This window comes from Leptonotus elevatus, chromosome 4 (genome assembly GCF_054856555.1).
Source record: "Leptonotus elevatus isolate MCC_2025b chromosome 4, RoL_Lele_1.0, whole genome shotgun sequence".
NCBI lineage: Eukaryota > Metazoa > Chordata > Actinopteri > Syngnathiformes > Syngnathidae > Leptonotus > Leptonotus elevatus.
Window position 1 is genome coordinate 25,069,428 of NC_141242.1, and position 20,356 is coordinate 25,089,783.

Here is a 20,356-nt window from a genome sequence, read left to right on the forward strand (position 1 = left end):
CCGTCTCTACACCCTGAGCCACGGCCACCACTTCTCACATCTCGGACAACACAACACATATTGTTTTTTTTGGTAGTTTTGCTTGATTATAAAGCATATTTTTTTCAATTATGTTTCCAAAATGTACCACTTTAGGAGTGTTTGAGTTTGGGTGTTCTTTCGCATGCCAAAAATGGTGCACTCAACGAAAATATAAACGCAACACTTTTGTTTTTGCTCCCATTTTTATGAGATGAACTGAAAGATCTAAAACTTCTTCCACATAAGCAATAATCACCATTTCTCTCAAATATTGCTCACAAAACAGACTAAATTTGTTTCAGTGAGTACTTCTCTTTTGCTGAGATAATCCGTCCCACCTCACAGGTGTGCCATATCAAGATGCTGATTAGACAACATGATTAGTGCACAGGCGTGCCTTAGACTAACCGCAATAAAGGGCCACTCTGAAAGGTGCAGTTTTTTTTATTGTGTGGGGGGTGGGGCGGTCTGAGGAAATGGTGAGAAAACAATAGTTTTCTGAGTCCCCAGACCACCCCAATAAAACAAAAATGCACCTTTCAGAGTGGCCTTTTATTGTGGGCAGTCTAAGGCACACCTGTGTACTAATCATGGTTTCCATCTTGATATGGCACTCTGGTGAGCTGGGATGGATTATCTCGGCAAAGTAGAAGTGCTCACTATCACAGATTTAGACTCGTTTGTGAATAATATTTGAGAAAAATTGTGATATTGTGTATGTGGAAGAAGAAAGGCATTCATTGAATAATGTTTATTTTTGTTTGCAGCAAAGTAAAATTACTTTTTGGCGGATTAGATGTGAATGTATGTCTGTATGAGTCACTTGATACATTGACACTAGGCTAGTAAGTATTACATTTAAAGGTATTTTCACAGTAGAAGAAACAAATACAACTTTGGGTTGATATTGCATGTTTATGAACGCAAAGAGTCACAAATATTGCAGCAAAGGCTTTCAATAAGACAACCTATACCTTTAAGTTTAAAGGGTTTTCAAGGGTCTTTCAGTCCGTTCAAGGTGCACGCACGTAACAACCAGATGTGCTGTCGGGTCTCACATCAGTAACCTGAAGGGTGGAATAAATGCAGCAGATGTGAGCGCTAAGATACACATGGAAACTTTGGGAGGATACGAGGGTCTTGTAACGTGGAGATTGGTAAGTTTGGATCGATAGCAAGCAATGTTCATTCAGAAAGCTGCTGCTGGGAGGCTGTAATTATTTGCTGCATTATCATCTCTTTTCCCCAACAGAGCCAGAGACTCTAGCGAGTGCATGCAATCCTTTTCCAAATGGAACGCTATTCCAATAGCAGCTGAGTCCTCTCGTTTCACATCACGCCTTTCTCCTCCGTCCATTCCTGCCTCCTCAGTGGCGTTGCTGGAGGCGGCGGCGGCGGCGGCTGCAGCGGCGGCGCACTCCTCTTTGAACAAACGGTCGTGCTCCATCTTGAGTTCTTGGTAGGAGCGGGAGAACATGTGAAAGATGGAGGTCGCAGGGAAGGCCATGATTAGGATCCCACTCAGGATGCTGCTCAGCGCTACCACCTGCCCGGGGATGGACCGAGGCACCATGTCGCCATAGCCCACTGTTGTCATAGAGATTATAGCCCACCAGTAGGAGGCGGGGATGCTGCTAAAGTCGTGAGGGCCCGTGAGCTCACTCTCTGCTAAGTGGACCAGCGGCGAGAACAGGGTGACCGCCACGCAAAGGAAGAGCAAGAGCAGGCCAAACTCACGAGTGCTGCGCCTCACCGTCAGTCCCAGCGTCTGCAGGCCGAGAGAGTGGCGAGCCAGTCGCATCACATAAAGAATCCTCAACGCTCGCAAGATCCTCAGCACCAGACCCAGCTTGTCCAAGTAGCCTTTCCCTCCCCCTGGTCGATCGCTGTCCAGGTTGGGGTCGTCCTCTTTTACCACCAAGGACACGTAGTAAGGCAAGATGGCCATGGCGTCGATGATGTTGAGCGGCCCACGGAGGAAGTCTAACTTGCTGCGAGCCTGAATGAAGCGCAGGATGAACTCCAGCGAGAACCAGGCCACACACACCGTCTCGATGATGAACATGTTGTAGCACTTGGAGGAGCACTCGCCCTGAAGTGGTTGGACAGCCAGAAAGAAACATGAAGACAAAAGAGTGAGATTAAAAAAAACGGGAGAATGAACATCAACGCTCATCTATCAGTCGTTGTTACCTTTAATAAATCATAAACAAAAACTACTACAGGTGCAATGGATCAATAGAAATGTGATACAATAAATCCCTTATTTTACGAGTAGCTTTCGAGAAATTGGGCAGGAACAGACTTGCACAACTGACTTTTGCAATAACACTGTGTGACAATACTAAGAAGTGATGCTTCAGAGGGTTTGTCTCTCAATGACCATAATATATTACGCCACCCAATTCAGCGACAAAAATTATATACATAATACTTATTTATTTTACATTTTCATTATTAAAATGTGTTTCAGACAAGCTCTCATGCTCATCTACATTAAGAAATAAGAAGATGGAAAACATTTAGTTGTCAGTGACTGCACTTAATGTAAATTGCAGTGGAAATGATTAATTGAAGTTCAAATTTCATCCACAGACTAAAATGTCTTCAGTTTTGAGGAAGTACAGCTATAATGAATGCTTAAAGACAATCTTGGTGTACGCCAGGGTTATGTTAGTTTTAGATTTTTCATTCTAGTTATTTTTTAATAAGTTTCAACTTTATTTTTTAAGTTCAGTAAGTTCCAATTAGTTTTTAGAGCAGGTTTTTTTTGTGTGTGTGTGGAAATGCTTCATTTTCAGGTTTATTTATTTTAGAATTAGTTGTAGCTTCTTCTTCTTTTTTTTATATGTGGAGAACTTGTCAAGCGCACGATTAAAAAAAAAAGTCAGTATGTGTTGATTAATAATAAAAAAAAAAAATCTCAAACAAGCTTTTGACCTTCCTGGACATACATCAATACTAAAATAAGTATTTAAAATGAACCCCGAAGCTCTTGTATGATATTAACTGACAAAGAGCAAAACAAAGGACATTGTCACTATCATTTTGATTATTGTTTTATTAACGCAAGATGTAGTTCCAGTTAATTTTTGTTTTCTTAAGATCATTTTCAGTTCATTAATGAAAATGTTTTTTCCAATTTTAGTTGTAGTGATTTTGGAATTGCTAGTTTTCATTAACTATAACAACCTTGGTGTAGACCAATGATTCCCAACCAGAGTGCCATGACAGAAAATTAGATACATTTTGTCTAAAAATAGTTTAATATCTTCATTTACTGTATGTATAGCGTTAGCGTTAATGACCAATCTAATCAATCGTATTGAAAATGGTTTGCCCTTATTGATGATGCAATGGAATAAACATGCTGTTTTGGGGTTCTCTTGAAAATTGACAGCGATATGTCCGTGCCGAATAATGAAAAGCAGAGAAATTACAAGATGGCATGAAGTCCAATGATCCAACTGCTGCCATGCATACATCAAAATAAGTTGTGGCTTTCTGCAATTGTATAAGTGATGGATGTATGGATAGATTTCTACTATCATCTTGGAACGACAGGAGAAATTGCCTCACTCAATGAACCGCTGACTCACAATTCCGCAGTGCTTGATAAGTGTGAAGCACTATCTAGATTTTTTCACAGTGTGCATGTTTCCAATTTTCTAGCTTGTCACATTCAAATCGGAATTGCATGCTTGAAATGACAAAAGGAAAGACTTTTATTTGGCCTTCATCATATTCTCCGATTTGTGCTTTGGATGTCTGCTCAATGTGTGACTCGTGTATTTCCCATCTCTTCCATTAGTCTTCCCTCACCATGCAACCAACCGACTTCCTCCCATCTTCTCCTCCTCCTGCTCCTCCTCATTAATCATTCCGGTTCCTCCTTCATCACCCTCTGCGGACTCCCACCCTCTCATCCGTCATTTGCCGGTCGTCCTAGATGCGGCTCACCCTTTCTCCTTTGAAGTCTTTATTCGTTTCAGTTCCCCCAAGTGAAAGACAACTCTCTCCCTTGTTTCCCTATGCATGACACACACGTCCCATTCCTCAGACTCTCATTTATCACTTATTTTCCCACAGATTCCTTCATCCCAATGTGACTTTAAGCCTTTTAGGTCCACCGTGTGAGGCCTTTGTGTACACTGCTACAATTTAGCTGAGAAGTAGAGTTGCCAATTTTTGCAGCACAACAAATTATTCCTATTAGCTGCTCAGGAACTGTCATCCTTCCATTCGGGTCTTGGCTAAGTAGCATCAAGAGATTTTATGGAAGTGTTATGATCTAGCTGGAAAATGCACCATCAGCATTCTGCATGTTCCAACCTTCTTCCACTTTCTTGTTTCCATATGGGCTTAAATAAGGATGTTCTACGCTGATTTAGAAACACAAAAACAATACTATTGATTAGGGATGATTGGGATGTCCAAACCAAAACCAGTACGAGTAGTCACTGAATCCAAGTACCGATTCCACTAGTTCCTTTGATACATAAAAAAAAATCCCCATCCCCAATTTTCTATTCTCATTTGTAGTTTCTGATGACAAAATAAAGCTCAAGAAAGAATACGTTGATGCCATGCAATAACCTTAGCACGCTTTTATTTTGAAGTTGGCCTGCATGGTGGCGTGACCGGCTGACGGCAAGCTTGACTTGACTAAACATTTCGGCTTGCCTTATCGTAATTTTTAATTGCCGTTACATGTTAGCATCAACACGTCGCCATTCCGAAATCATATCAATTGCTAATTTAGCACGCTAAGAAAGATCTAGTTTATTATGTCGTCATTGTGTGATTGGTCTCCAGTGTTAGCGGCTAGTCGCTAGCTGCTATCAGTGAGTGCACAGCTGTCTGCTATTAAAGTACTGGTAGTCGACAACTGCGGCTTTGTTATCTTTCTTTGCCAATCTTTCAATGATGTGAACATAGGCTAGTTTGTCATTCACTCTCCATGCAGAAGGAGTATGTGCCTTAAATTGCAGTTTGAGTTTTTCTATTTTTTTTTTTAAAGAAGGAAAGAAAGAAAAAATAATTAGAATCATTTCATCCTCATTTTCTTTATAAAACATTGTACCTTTCAATACATATAAACATTCATCTTAAAATGTCAAATATGGCTTGTGTTCCTACATTCTAAATGGACATATTTGACAACTTGAGGTGAATCTTGTTATTTAATGGGAACGAGTGTATTATATATATATATATATATATATATATATATATATATATATATATATATATATATATATATATATATATATATATAGTAAACATCAATGTGCTCAAATGGTTGGCTGGGCTCTCTTGAACTGAACAAATGTGACTATTGCATTTTTTTTTTTAAATTCCTCCAACTTAGTGGAAACTGAGGAAGTGCCACGACCTTGCCCCAATGTCCAAAACCAGGTCTATAAGTCAGAAATAAGTAAGTTGGTTGAGTCTTGTGTGGATGGCCATGAGAAGCTCACCCCATCAATGACCTTTGGAATGTAATTGAACAGCTATGAGCTGATTTTCAATATGGAGCCAGTATTATGAAAAATTACTCACTCTGATACTGCAGAATCATGGGTAAATTACTGGTAATGGGCTACTGTCTTCAATCTCTTTAGCTTCCATTCAGTGACAAAATAAAGACAAATATGGATATAATTCATCTAGAATCAATCAAATACCACCACCACAGCCCAGAAAATGCAAATTGTATTCCTTATGTCATCACTGAAATATATCATGATTTTTCCAGAGGCTTGAAGCAGACATTTCTGGAAGGAAAGGACAAATATAATTATAAGAACTTTCCATCTGAGAATAGCATGTGGTAAATCTAACTAAATATCAGCTTCTACACCTGTCCTGCTCCTTAATACAAGAAAGCTTTCCTCACACTGCCACTGTGTGACATCCAGCCCTTAAAGCACTGAGGGAATTCAGGGCTGCCATTCCCGCATCAATCTTTCAGACACTTTGTGCCCTCGGCTCACATGTATTGTCTCTCATGCGCACTTTCCAACTCTCATTTATTTCCCTCCTCTTTGCTCTTTCCGTCTTGTGTGCTGACATTAGTCCTATTAGGGCTTTGCAACACTCTTCTCACGAAAGGCCATTTGTTACAGCGAGAGGATTTCTACTTCTGTCTCTTCAAACAGTCGCAACGCCTCGCTGACCTTATCTGCTCTGCGTGATTCGCTCTGGAACTTTGTGACAGATAATTTCTGCAAAAACAGCAGATGATCAAAATAAGGTCTTCAATGTTAATTTCATTCATATATATATTTTTTTGTCAATGTCAAAGTCCACAATGGTGATGACAGTGGAAGAGGCACAGGAAGTATGATCTATGGGAAACCACTGATTCTTTTTTTTTATTTACTTTTTTTTTTCTGTCATCACCATTCACAGTGTAGTGATTCACGCAATCCAACCATCCTTTTTTGTTTTTTTTGTTTTATATATATACATCTTATCCTTACCAGGATTGCATGTGCAGAGGAGTTGGAGCCCATCACAGGTGACTTGGCGAGAGGCGAGGTACATTTTGGACTCGGACTCGCCAATTCCAAGTCTTTCTCACCTGGACATTTTAGAATCTTCACTGTTTTTGGAATGTGGGATGAGGCTGTGCGTTCTGCCATTTCTGATGTTTGTACGGCTTGCAAATGTGCCCTGGGATTGAAAGGCAATCAGAGATGTCGTCCAACTTCTGCTGCGTCAGTTGCGATGGGTTCCAGCCTTCCCGCTATGACCCAGAACAGGGTGCGCAGTATAGAAAATGTATGAGTTGATGGATATTTCCTCTTTTCTCAAAGGAATTATGATGCAATATAATTTGCAGGAACCACAGGGACAAACTTGATACTCACACAGACAACAGACGCACGTAAGCAGCCGCATTCAATTTCGCTCCTGATTAACATTATTTAGTGGAAACGTTCTGAGCAGCTGTCGTCAACACTCAATGCATCATTTAACGTCGGCTGAACGTTACAAGCTATCAACTGTGATCTGGGATGTTTGAAGACACAATCACAATAACAAACATTGCTTTCAACAAGTCACGAAAAAATAAATAAATTGTGTTTAGGATTCTAATAGTTTCTAATTCTAATAATAAAAATAGGGTGACCATGTTATGATTTCCAAAAAAGAAGGCATTCGGCACTGCCTCAAGATACTTAAAGTTTACTCAAAGGTGCTACATATTATAGCTACAACTTGTGGCGGCCGTGGCTCAGGGTGTAGAGACGGGCGTTCAGTAATCAGAAGGTAGGCTGTTCAATTCCCGCTCTCCCCAAGTCATGTGTCTTTGGGCAAGGCACTTCAAACACATTGCCTCCAGTGCTACTCACACTTGTGTATGGAAGGTGAAAATGTTTGGCAGTGGTCGGAGGGGCCGTAGGTGCACACTGGCAGCCACACTTCCGTCAGCTTACCCCAGGGCAGCTGTGGCTAGTTAAGTAGCTTAGCGTGTGAGTGCATGAATAATGCAACCACTGTGAAGCGTCTTTAAGTGTCCAAAAAAAACGCTTTAGAAATCTAATTTATTATTATTAGGAACTATTTTAACATATGACTGCTCTGTATGGCTAGAAAATATAACAAAAAGTACAGTATAATTCTGTTTTGAAGTCTTACTTGAAATTTATGAATAATGGCAGAATATTCTAAGCCCAACCTTTTTTGCCTCAAGAACTTTATTTCAAGCAGCATGCACATTCATCCACTATTTACGGCAGCGTCCACCAAACATGGGTATTGAACGCACACCTCGACCACATCTCCAGTTTGGGAGCGTAGACCGTTACCAGTGAGCTAAAATTCTGGGCCGCCGACGAACTTTAGCTTAGCACCTTATCTGAACGCCTGAAGAAAGGTTTTACTAGTGTAAAAAGTTAATTATTACTTATTTTTGAAAATATATAACAATAATAACACACACACACAAAACCTGCCTTTTTTCTCCCCCTACACACCTTGCAATCGACTTGGGATCAGTCCGTGTTCTACTGGTTGCGGTAGCAACACAGTGCACTCCACCTCCCATTTGTCACATAACGTGTCAGTCAAATTCAACTCATGCTAATTGGTCCTGTGAAAAACAATGAATACGGGTCGTTTTACAAAACCCTCCCTGGAAGCTTCAACAGGATCAGTGACGTCTGTGCATTTGGGGCCAGTGGAGCTGGGCTCCGCTAGATGGTGCTGTTGAGCACTATGCAGGGTCATAATTGGTCTTCTTTACAGCTAATAATTTATACAATTTTATTTCATCAAGAATAATGATATTCAAATAAAAAACAATTATGTTTGTGAGGTAATTTCGTTATAAACATGCATGTATAATACAAAGCCAAGTTCAATGGTCTAACTTTCTAAACGGGACTGAAATAGGGCCGGCCCCATAAGCGCGTGTTTAAGCTATGAGCCACTCAAATCAGTGCGCATGTCCCAAGCTGCTCTCAATACACAGCCATGGGGCCACATTAACTGGGCCCATTATCCAATCAAAACACAGGACTGATGTCACGTGATGTCAATACCTTATCAACACGCTCAGTTTTGGCAGATGGCAGTATATAGCAGTAAGCTACATTGGTTTTCATCTGGAGCAAAAAGACTATACGTACTAGCAAACCAACAATATGAATGAAGTAGATTTGTTGATAATGTCATCGCTCAAGAGAGAGAGGCAGCACTGAAGCAATGGAGGGGTAAAACTGCAGCAGTTATGGAGAAACCCTGTGATACCGTGGTGGCTCAAGCGGAGGTGAGATTTTGCAAGCGTGACCACCTTATAGCAGCGCTGCTTGTGGACTAGGGATAGACCGATAATTGGCCCGGGCGATAATTGGCGCCGATATTCAGCATTTTATTCGTCATTAGTTTTGATGACCGATATATTAAAAACAATCGGGCGCTTTTCTCCTCCGTCTGCTCTGAGTCAGCGGCTGTTGACTCCCTGCAGCATTGGCCCGCCCACAGCATCTGATTGGTTGCTCGTGCAATGCTAACAGCCAATAAGCAGCAATTAGCGGCTATTAGCTAACAGTTAGCCCGCAAATTAGCGGCTTTTTGGGAGTTAGTGTGCGTGTTAGCGTGTAGTTGGTGCAAAAGCTGATGGCAAACAAAAAACCTTTAACATGTTGCAAATCACAAAAGCTGTTTAATAAACATGTCCTTGAAGGCATTTAAGCAGTCAAGTGCTGGAGTTTTTATTATAATTTTATTATTAAACATTTTGACACCAACTTTTTTTTTTCTGCAAATGTATATCGGCTTCAAATATCGGTTATCGGGCTCCCTGACTACCGATAATCGGTATCGGCCCTGATAAAAGCATATCGGTCTATCTCTATTGTGGACAGCACACTTTTCAGTAATTTCAGCAAAACATTTCCATGAGCTGAAGCAGTAAATAAAATCTGGCCAATTGGAAATAAAGTTAAGATGGAAACTGAGCTGAATGAACAGCACTGGTGAGTAGCATTTTTATTTTAAACTAAGGCTACTCGATTAGGGAAAAAATAATAATCCTGACTATTTTGGTAATAATTGAAATCACAATTATTAAAACAATATTTAAAAAAAAATACAAAACAAGAAAATTATGTAAATGTAAAAATATTAAGACATAAAATTATTTGAAACACTATAATTATGTAAGTTCATTTTGGAGCAAACAAGATGAATTAAATTAGTCATTAAAAAAAAAAAGTGCAAATATATAAACAACTTAAAATGAGTATTAATAATCTTTTAATTTTGTTTGATTGTGCCAGTTTTTTAATAGTGGAGTATAATAATTAAAATTGTAATTGGATTTTGAATTGCACAGCCCTATTTTGAACCATTCAAAGGTTTTATTCATAGCCTTAATTTGTAAGGCTATGAATAAATGGTAGGCTACTTCATTTATATTGGGCTTTGCCACCAGATTGTGATCTTGAATTGAATTAGAATTTAATGTGTAGGCTTTGCTGCTTGTGGATGTAAAGTGCCCACTGTTGTGCCCCACTCAATTTATCATGCCAGAGACGCTACTGAATAGGATGTAAAAAAGTGGACATGCCCGAAGCAAGAGAGGACGTTTGGTCATCCTAGGATAGGCATCACTTCATGAGAACAGCAAGAAGCAGCAACATCCAACAAACAAAAGCACAATAACAGACTGCACATGTCCCCACAAATTACAGTGGGGAAATATACTTGAAACTGTTTTTAAGTAGATCCAAGTGTAACTGCTTGACTAGTGAAGTGAAGACTAGTAAATTTAAGAATAATTATAACAAATGCATAGACACAAAAAAACGTAACAGAGACAACATGGTCATTGAAAAAGTCCGAGATGAATACAATGGAAACAGGGGCAGCTGTCTCTCTTGCGATATTTCACATGTAATTGGATGAAACACCTGGCAGTTGGGAAAATATGCTCATTTTCAGCGCTTTACTTTGATGTGGGTGTGGGTGTTAATGGAAGCACAGATGGTTAGGGAGCGAGAAGTGATGAAATATAGTATATTGCCGTGTCATAAACATCTGTCTTTCAGTGATACTGTGGTTCAATAGAAATTAGTCAAGATACTGGAAGAGATCTCATTTGTGCTGGGCTTTGAGTCAGAAAACACACACACACAAACACACAGTCAGGTATATTATAACAGCTGCTGTCTGTCTTATTCTATTCAGCATTGACTTTTTTAAGAATTCTTGTTCGCTGCTTTCCACCCGGATTGAGGACCATCACTTCACAATTGGGATTGCAGGCGGCTGCCTCATCAATGAGACCACAATGTGCACACAGGGTTTGAAAAGTAAATATATATTTTTCTTGTCAGACAAGAAGAAACTTCAAATTTTTTGAATGTTTTTACACGTAAAGATCAGTTGAGGCTTCATGGCTTGTGCAGTCTCTGACAACTCTCGCTATTTATGACAGTTACTTTAATAATAAAATATGTATATGTTTGAAAATAGCTACTAGCCAGGAACTAAAAACGTAGCAAACCTCTGCTGAGGCTGGGCAACCCTAAACTTGAAATATGTGGAGAGCTCGTTCTGCGTCAGAGTCCGAGATTAGGGTTCGAATCTTGGGTCTGATCTTTCTATGTGGAGTTTGCATAATCTCCCCATGCTTGGATGGATTTTCTCCGGGTACTTTAGATTCCTTCCACATGGTTAAGTGAGGTTCTAAATTACTAGGAACATGGGCTCTGTATTCGTAGACGGCGCATAAATCAGTAGCAGTGGTCGAATCTGTGCTCCGAACTTCCTGTGTGGAGTTTGCATGTTCTTTCCATGACTGTGTGGTTCTTCTTTCAGTCATCCGGCTTCCTCCCACATTCCAAAAACGTTTCATCGGTTAGTTGAAGACTAAATTGTCCATAGGTGTGAATGTGAGTGTGAAAGGTTGTTTATGTTGGTTTATGGGTTCATGCAATTACATGGTGACTAGGCAGTCCACAGTCTACCCTGCCTGTTGCCCAAAGTCTGCTGGGATAAGCTCCAGAGAATAGATGGATGGCATATTATAAATAGTATGATTAAAATTTGTAGTACAGTCTTTTATGGTTCAAGGTTAACAGCAATATTACTTCTGCCCTAACCATGAATAGACTGTATGAAAACAGCAAGATAATATGACATACTGGTTTTGACAAATACTGCCCAGCATCTACCTCAGTGCATTTTCTATTATCTCTCTCTTTATTTCAGTCCATGAAAAAAAAAAAAAAAAAAAAGATGAATCATAAGCCTGTTATTCCACTATGTTTAAAGGTTGGGAACAGAAATGGGTAAAAAATATTTAGGCCATCAATCAGATTTACCTCGCAGCGGACCTTGTACATACTTCACTGAACTTGCTGCTGTAGCTTGCTATACGCACCTTGCACTTGGGCGAAAGTCAGTCAAATGGAGAGGGGAAAAACAGCAATGACAAAAAGAAAGAAAAAGAAGTACTGTGTCCATGCGTCATGGGTTATTAAAGGGCTTGTATTATGTGACATCTTCATCCGTCACCTGCAGGCTGTCCTCCTGTAACCTGATAGCGGCAAGTATGCACAACATGCAGTGGAAAGTGTGTGCCTTTGTGAATGACATCCATCCATCCATTTTCTCTTCCTCATTATGGTCACTGCCAGGGGCGGACTGACCCACGGGGGTACTGGGAATTTCTCTGGTCAGGAGGGCCGGTGAGCCGGGCCACCGGAAAAAACAAAAACAAAAAATTAAATAGGAACAACTACATAATAACATAGATCGGCACTAGTTGCGTGAGCAGGGGCAGACTGACCATTGGGGATTTCAGAAAAGTTCCGTATGGCCGCGGTCTGTCCAAGGCCGATTTGGAACGGCGTTTATTATTATTATTATTATTTATTTTTTGCGCCTCTCGTGTTTTACAATACACATATGAATCTTTTAAGGAAATATATGTACAGCCAGCCCACTACTTTATAAATACAGGCCGACTAGTCGAGACGCTGTCAAGAAAGCCACAACAAGCCCCCAACTGCCCCGCAGCCGCGCGAGGACACACACGGTTGGCGCCTGGCGGAGTAACTCGCCCAAGTCATGACCAACTGACCGTTTGAAAGTTCATCGGATTGTCACTTTGTGACCAATAATAAGCAGCGCTGCAGCAGCCAATTAACTACAAACACAAGCGCATCAGGAGCGCACAAGCCGCACCAGCAACTCCCCCCAAGTTATAGGAGCGTGCGAGATATAGCGAGGAAGAAAAGAGAGGAAAATGTCGAAAAGAAAGAAGGCAGGTGAGAAGGAAATGGGTGGTGCTGAAAAAATAAGATTGAAGAAAATAAAAATGCTTCATAAAAGTGCAACCAAATGTGCAAAAATTAGAGTTGCTTTTGATTAGTTTTTTAGTGGAGGAAGGGGGCCAAAGATGCTGAGCCAGGTTCCAGCAGCACGTCGACAGATGGAAACAGGTGGAAAGCACATAATATGGCTCAATATTAGACCAAGCAGTCCATACATTTAATGCAAATGATTTTGTTATGGAGTATCATTAGTTGATTGTTGTTGCAACACCATCAAAAAATCATCAAGACCTACATCTGTTATTTGATCACATCACAGTTAGCAGTTAAGGAATGCTTCCATATTATTTCATATGTGGACAAATTAGCTGGATTACTTTCACATAACCACATGTGTGTGTGTGTGTGGGGGGGGGGGGGGGTAGTGCGTGCAATATATATTTATGTGTGTGTGTTTTTTTTCTTGCATTGATTGTTATGTGTATTATAAACGCAATAGTTAACATTATTATGATTATATATATACATTTATCATTATCAGCTGTTAAGGCCACTAGTAGAGGAAGTATTGAAAGACTGGGTGACTCCAGTTATGGTCGTGAGGAGGTGGTGCCGTTCTTGGAGGAGAAGGAGAAGGAAGGTGTGTTGGCCTCATTGAAGGAGGAGGTGGAGGAGAAGGAACCGAATGAAGCAGGAGCTACTAGTAAGCAGACTTGTACAGATTGTGTTGGTCTGTTGTACTGGGGTCGGCAATTGTTCTGTATTAGGCGTAGAATTAACTGTTACACAATCATTTTATGTTTATGTTCCAAGTACAATAAAACCGGAATTAGGAGCCTATTCACTATTGCAGTAGTTTTGGTGGCCTGATGAATTAGACATCTATGTTCCTTTTTAATGTTATTGATTAGGCCTACAATGTTTTTGGTCATCCGGATCTAACAGTAGTGTCACCAGAGACAGGCAGAGTCCAGCATTGTGACAGCTCTAAGCCAAGAAGCCAAATTTGATGTGACTCTCAAAGAGCATGTTAATGAATGCATACAGAAAAGCAAAAGCCAACATGAGGCCGGGTCTAAAGGCAGAGGATCACTTGTTACGTTGTTCTCCAAGACATATGTCAACAAAGTCATTGACGTGATCAGCAGATTAATAAAATAATCGATTTCTAAAGAAGTAAGGGAGGCAGGTATGTTTTCTGTGCAGATTGACACCGCACAAGATATGACCTCTACAGACCAGTGTGCTGTGATAGTAAGATATCTGAACCATGAGAGGCTCATTGGAGTGGTGGACTGTGAGTCATCAATTTTGTGGAGATACTCAGGATGGGATATGGATGTGTTTTTTTCTCAATATTTTTGATTTGATAAAGCTGCTTCTTTTTCCATTTCTTCTTTTACTGAGTACGGCTGTTATTGGTTAATTGACGTATGCTTTGTTCATTGCATGTTCAGTTTTGAAGATTTTGGTATGGTTATCTGATTGACATTTTGTAAATTGACAGGAGTTGGGGGCTTTGTTTCGTGCGCATCGAGGGCCTTGGATGTGCGAACTCAGCCATCATGCCGTCCCTTTACTTTGACGCCCCACAATTTAAAAGAAAACAATAGAAAAAAAAGGCCCCAGGAGAATGGTAACCCACTTGCACACAAAGCTGTTTTTGTACTTAAAGCACTGTGCAAGCCAACTGTGATAAGGATCTTAATTTCCTACTTGGGGAAATTGAACTTCTTTGCTTTTGCTTTTATTGCCAACAGCATTTTTTAAGCAAAGGATTAATTCAAAAATCAATTTAAGACCTTGTAAGTGCACTTGTTAATGAACAAAGACTTGGTGAAAAATCAATGAATGCACATTCTAAACACAAACTCATCTGAGCTGGGCCCCAACCGACAACAGTTCTACTTTCTGCTGTGTTGCAGACTGTGTACGGTATTATACTTTTAAAGAGGAATACACAATTTTTGTTTAAAATAATTATTGTTTTCTGGTCTGAACCAAAGCAAATAAATAAATCATGGGGAAGGGGATAGGGTGCCATGCACTGTTAAAAAAAAGAAAGAAAGAAGAAGAAACTAAAATAAATAAAGTAATATTTAAAAACATAGCAAGTAGTAAGTAATAGTGTTTTCACTCAGAAATTCAGAGTAACTTTACACATTTTTTTGAGTACATTTCACCATCCATCCATCTATTTTCTTAACCGCTTGTCCTCACAAGGGTCGTGGGGGTGCTGGAACCTATCCCAGCTGGCTTCGGGCAGTAGGCAGGGTACACCCTGAACTGGTTGCCAGACAATCGCAGGGCACACAGAGACAAACAACCATCCAACTCACAATCACACCTATGGACAATTTAGAGTGTTCAATTAAGCTGCCATGGTGGAATGTGGGAGGAAACCGGAGCACCGGAAAAAATCCCTGCTGCTGCTCCACCCCAGCCAGGTAACTGTGTATTAAATCCAGTGAAATTGTTTTGTTTGTTTGCCCTCTATTCCCTACCTACACTCGTTTTGTTGTGAAGTAGCACAAGCAGCTGAGCATAAATTAGCCAAATGGCCACCTAATTAGCTAACAGTTTAACACTATACGCTAATCAATAATAGATAACTATATGACGGTGAAAGCAAACTCTCTGGTCAATGCTTTGAAAAGCTGTGGACTTTGGGTCATTGTAATTTGATTTGTGGGGATTATTTTGACTTCAAAAGGTGATGAACTGTCGTTAGTGTCTGGTTTGTATTATGCTAGTAGTCACAGGCAAAATCTATCCAATACGTCGTTGGTGGTCAAAGCATTTGCATTGAGTTGCATTGCGGAAATATCAAAAATGTCCAGATGTTTGGAATTGTTAATTTTCTGTGAAAAATACCCTTTTGCCTTCTGGTAATGACAACGGTCAGTCTTATTCATTCTCATGCCATTGGTCTGTTTGGTTACAATTGGTCTATTTCTTTACTGATTGTAGCGTAATGCCTAGAAAGGAGAAGCTGAAAAGGGAAAAAGAAAAGGAGCTATATAGCAAGCAGTCAAGGGAAGCATCTCTCTGCTCTCTTGGATGAAACCAAACACACATGAAGATGAAAGGTCAGAGTCAAGGCCAGAGAGAGTCATGTTAACAAGCACCTTTTAAAGATACAATTTTAAATTTGATTTCCTCCTTAAGGTTGATTTTATTGAAAAATCTTAAAAGCTGTTCATATTTTATTGTTAAGTGGTTTGTACTAAATCAGCAGGCATGAAACTATTATTAGCTAAATTATTAGCTATTATTTTGTACAAACCTTATTACAGAAAAGTTGGGACACTATACAAATTGTGAATAAAAACTGAATGCAATTATGTGGAAGTGCCAAATTTCGATATTTTGTTCAGAATAGAACATAGATGACAGGTCAAAAGTTTAAACTGAGAACATTTATCATTTTAAGGGAAAAATATGTTGATTGTAAATTTCATGGTGCCAACAAATCTCAAAAAGGTTGGGACAGGTAGCAATAAGAGGCTGGAAAAGTCAATTGCACTTACACAATTACACCAAAAAACAGCTGAGAGACCAGTTACCACTAATGAGGTCCATTGGCAACTTGATATAAAAAAGAGCTTCTTGGAGTGGCAGTGTCTCTCAGAAGCGAAGATGGGTAGAGAATCACCAATTCCTCCAATGTTGCGCAGAAAGACAGTGGAGAAATATCAGAAAGGTGTGAAAAATTGCAAACGGGTTGAAGTAATCATCATCTACAGTGCATAACATCATCCAAAGATTCACAGAATCTGGAACAATCTCTGTGTGTAAGGGTCAAGGCCGAAAAATCCTACTGGATGCCCATGATCTTCGGGCCCTTAAACGGCACTGCATCGCAAACAGGAGTACATACTGTAAGGGAAATCACAGAAAAGGCTCAGCAATACTTCCAGAAAACATTGTGGGTGAACACAATCCACCGTGCCAGCCGCCGTTGCCAGATGAAACTCTACAGTACAAAGAAGAAGCCATTTCTAAAGCAGACCAAGAAGCGCAGGCGTTTCTCTGGGCCACGGCTTATTTCAAATGGAGTGTGCCAAAGGGGAAACCTGTTTTGTGGTCAGACGAGTCACGATTCGAAGTTCTTTGTGGAAAACTGGGGCGCTATGGACAAGGACAACCCAAGTTGTTATCAGCACTCAGTTTATAAGCCTGCATCTGTGATGGTATAGGGTTGCATGAGTGCGTGTGGCATGGGCAGCTTCCACATCTGGAAAGGCATCGTCAATGCAGAAAGTTATGTTCAGATTCGAGAACAACATATGCTCCCATCCAGGCATCATCACTTTCAGAGAAGATCTTACTTTTCTCAACACAATAATGCCAGACCACATGCAGCACCAATTACAACATTATGGCTGCGTAGGAAAAGGATCCGGGTATTGAAATGGCCAGCCGACAGTTCACTTATTTCACTTCTATAGCACATTTGGCGCATTATAAAGGGGAATGTGCAACAAAGAAAGCCCAAGACAGTTGTACAGTTAGAGAGACGCGTGTTAGACAAGAATGGGACAGCATTCCTATTTCTAAACTTGAGAAACTTGTCTCCTCGATCCCCAGACATTTGCAGCATGTTGTAAGAAGAAGAGGGGATGCCTCACAGTGGTGAAAATAGCCTTGTCCCAACTTTTGGGGGATTTGTTTGACACCATGGAATTTAAAATCAACGTAGTTTTCCCTTAAAATTATAAATTTTCTCAGTTTAAACTTTTGACCTGTTCTCTATGTTCTATTTTGAATAAAATATTGAAATTTGGCCCTTCCACATAATTGCATTCAGTTTTTATTCACAATTTGTAAAGTGTCCCAATTTTTTGGGAATTGGGTTTGTACAAACCATAACTGTAAGTTATTTCTATGCTACAAGTCTTGCAGTCATGTTGCCCTGATAGGCTGTTATTAAAACTAGTTGTGGAGAATTATTATTATTATTATTTGTGTGTGTAATGTTTTTTTTTAAACTTGTATTTTGCCTGTGACTATCATACAAGCCACACTGATTGTTATAGTAGTCAAACAACAAATCAGACCAAGACCAAATTGACCGCCATCTTGACTCATGACGTCATCTCGGAATTAAGGTCAATAAGGTATTCAATATGGGCAAAAACACTGGAACACTTGCTCCCTAAAATGTCTGTGCACACCACTGCCAGACACAATCAATATACTAACACACAGCATGGCTCAGGTGGTAGAGTGGTTGTCTCCCAAGGTTGTGGTTTTGTTCTTTATCCTTGAGTAGCTTTTTGGGAAAACAATTTTTATTAAACTTTTTTTTATATATATATATATATATATATATATATATATATATATATATATATATATATATAAACTGGTCAAATGTCCTCAAAACTCCTTGTAAAATGTACTTAGAATATATGAGTGAAAAAAACGTTACTAGGATTTTCAAGTAAATATTAATATAATATTAATATTAATGAAATGTTAGTTTATAATCATTCACTGTTCTGGTAGTCCCCAACAAAAGTAATGTTTTTCCTTGTGAACTGTGATGGCTGTTTGTCAAAGTCTGTCAGGGTCATATTAAGTTCATAGTGTATCCAATAAAAACAGTTAAACACTAATCATAGACTTTACCTGCTCTCATAACACTCTGATCTAAGAATCTCCACTGCATTGTGTTGCACGTCTGCATTGTGTTAGCTGTCCAATCCTATTCTGGCACAGACAAGATAAACACCTCATACTTTGCTGTTCTCTCCCATAATCCCACTTGGCAGCCATGCAGTCATGGATGGAAAGAATACAGCTCATAACCAGATAGGCTATAATAAGGCATGAAATCTGCTGCACACTGATACTGTCAAACAGAGTTATGTACATCCTCAAACACACAGGGAACGCCTGAATATTCACATGATATGTCTATGTCGTGTTTGATCTTTGATACAGTCTGGATATTAGTATTCACCCACACACATTTTTTCAGATACTAAAGAAATATGTGGTAGGAGTTTTAAAACATTTTCTTAGTTATTATGCAACACTTCAAAAAGTGACAAACAACAGTGACACACAATCACCACACAACTCGCATTTGATAACAATACAGTCTGCAACAATAGAAAGGTCATGTTACTCTGTAAATTATTGCGACTGCTAATGCCTCAGTGGCTGCCCATAGCTTTCTCATCTCATCCTTCCTCTCTTCCCACTGCCAGAATGTGTCTAATGTTACATTTTGTTTTCTCAACTTGCTGTCTGCTCATGTCAACCGTGTCTAAACAATCAAAGTGGACATCTTCACTTATCATGGTTGGTAAATATGCGGCACAAAGTTTGTCAGAAAGCTTCTTAATTTTGCGCACTCAGGCTGCGCAATCTGACGGTGCTAGAGCAGAAACACATTGACAGGAAGATATATTTCACCGTGAAACCTGTTGATGTTCAACTCAACTGCAATGATTTATTTAAGTTGAATACAGTAACTCAAACAACCTAAGTATTTAAAGAGCATTCAATTTCAATAATTATTACTCTAAATCTGCACCTTCCACTTGTATAGTGCTATGGACTCTATGCACAAAGAGCTGTGACATATTTTTGGGAAAATCTCAGATGGCACCACCTTTTCCGGTAGTGGCCATTGCAGTTTGTTTTCCTTCAGAGAACCTCGAGCAGGTGTCAGCGTTTTGGAGTATTTTTTCATCTTTTTTTTTGTATGAGCGTGATTGCGCGCATTTGACAAGACATCGAAGAAGAGGAGAGATGACAGTACGCCGAGTGATTACTGCTGTGTGCCCACATAGACAACAGTTGTTGTAACTTGTTAACATTCGCAGGGATAACTGTAGTTGTCGACCACACAAGGGCGCCTTTTGTTTCTGCCTTTTCTGGCGTTTTGACTTTTCATGTGCCTGTGTGTATATTAATCATATGCTGCCATTTTATTGTATTAAAAAACAAAAATATTTATATGAGTCATTATTCTTGCACCGCTGACAATGCTGTCAGATTTCCAAAGCAACCACTTTTCAGCAAGGCATTAAGAGAAATGTCACCATGGGCTGACATATAAAAAAAAACCTATACTAATAAAGGCATTACATTTGCTTCAAATTTTTGACAAAGCAGAGATCGTCGGATCCCGTTGGCAAAGAGGAGAAGACTTGGCCAAAGAGGAGGCTACAGACCAGAGAGTTGTTGTTGTTAGCTGGTTGGTTGGTTTATTGAACATATTAACACATTACAAAATCTAAGTTGAAGTTAAAATAAAAATTTAAAGAAAGAAAATTTTCATCAATTTCATAATTTACATGTTCAAAAGGAGTAGGAAGCACAATAACTTATCTAATCCTACTCCCTATCAATTATATCATGTACATGTACTAATAAACTATTCTTAGCCAATAACGTATTATTAAAATAAAAAAGACAATCAATAAAATAAAAAAGGAAAATGAACAAGTTATGAACAGTTAGCTGGCAGGTTCCATCTGAAATATCCAACACCTCAACCTTACCGTCTTACTGGTAGGGGGGAG

The 20,356-nt window shown here is 39.5% G+C and overlaps 1 protein-coding gene across 3 annotated transcripts in view; it reads right to left on the reverse strand.

Annotated features, from left to right (window-relative positions):
• Positions 1–627: 627 nt before the first annotated feature.
• kcng4a (potassium voltage-gated channel, subfamily G, member 4a) overlaps positions 628–20,356 on the reverse strand; it is a 39,480-nt gene continuing 19,751 nt past the window's right edge. For all 3 annotated transcript variants that reach the window (XM_086074228.1, XM_086074226.1, XM_086074227.1), the window contains one exon: positions 628–2,113. In XM_086074228.1, coding sequence (XP_085930354.1) covers positions 1,211–2,113 — 903 coding nt within the window. In that variant the 3' untranslated portion in view covers positions 628–1,210. The remainder of the gene's footprint in view (positions 2,114–20,356) is intronic.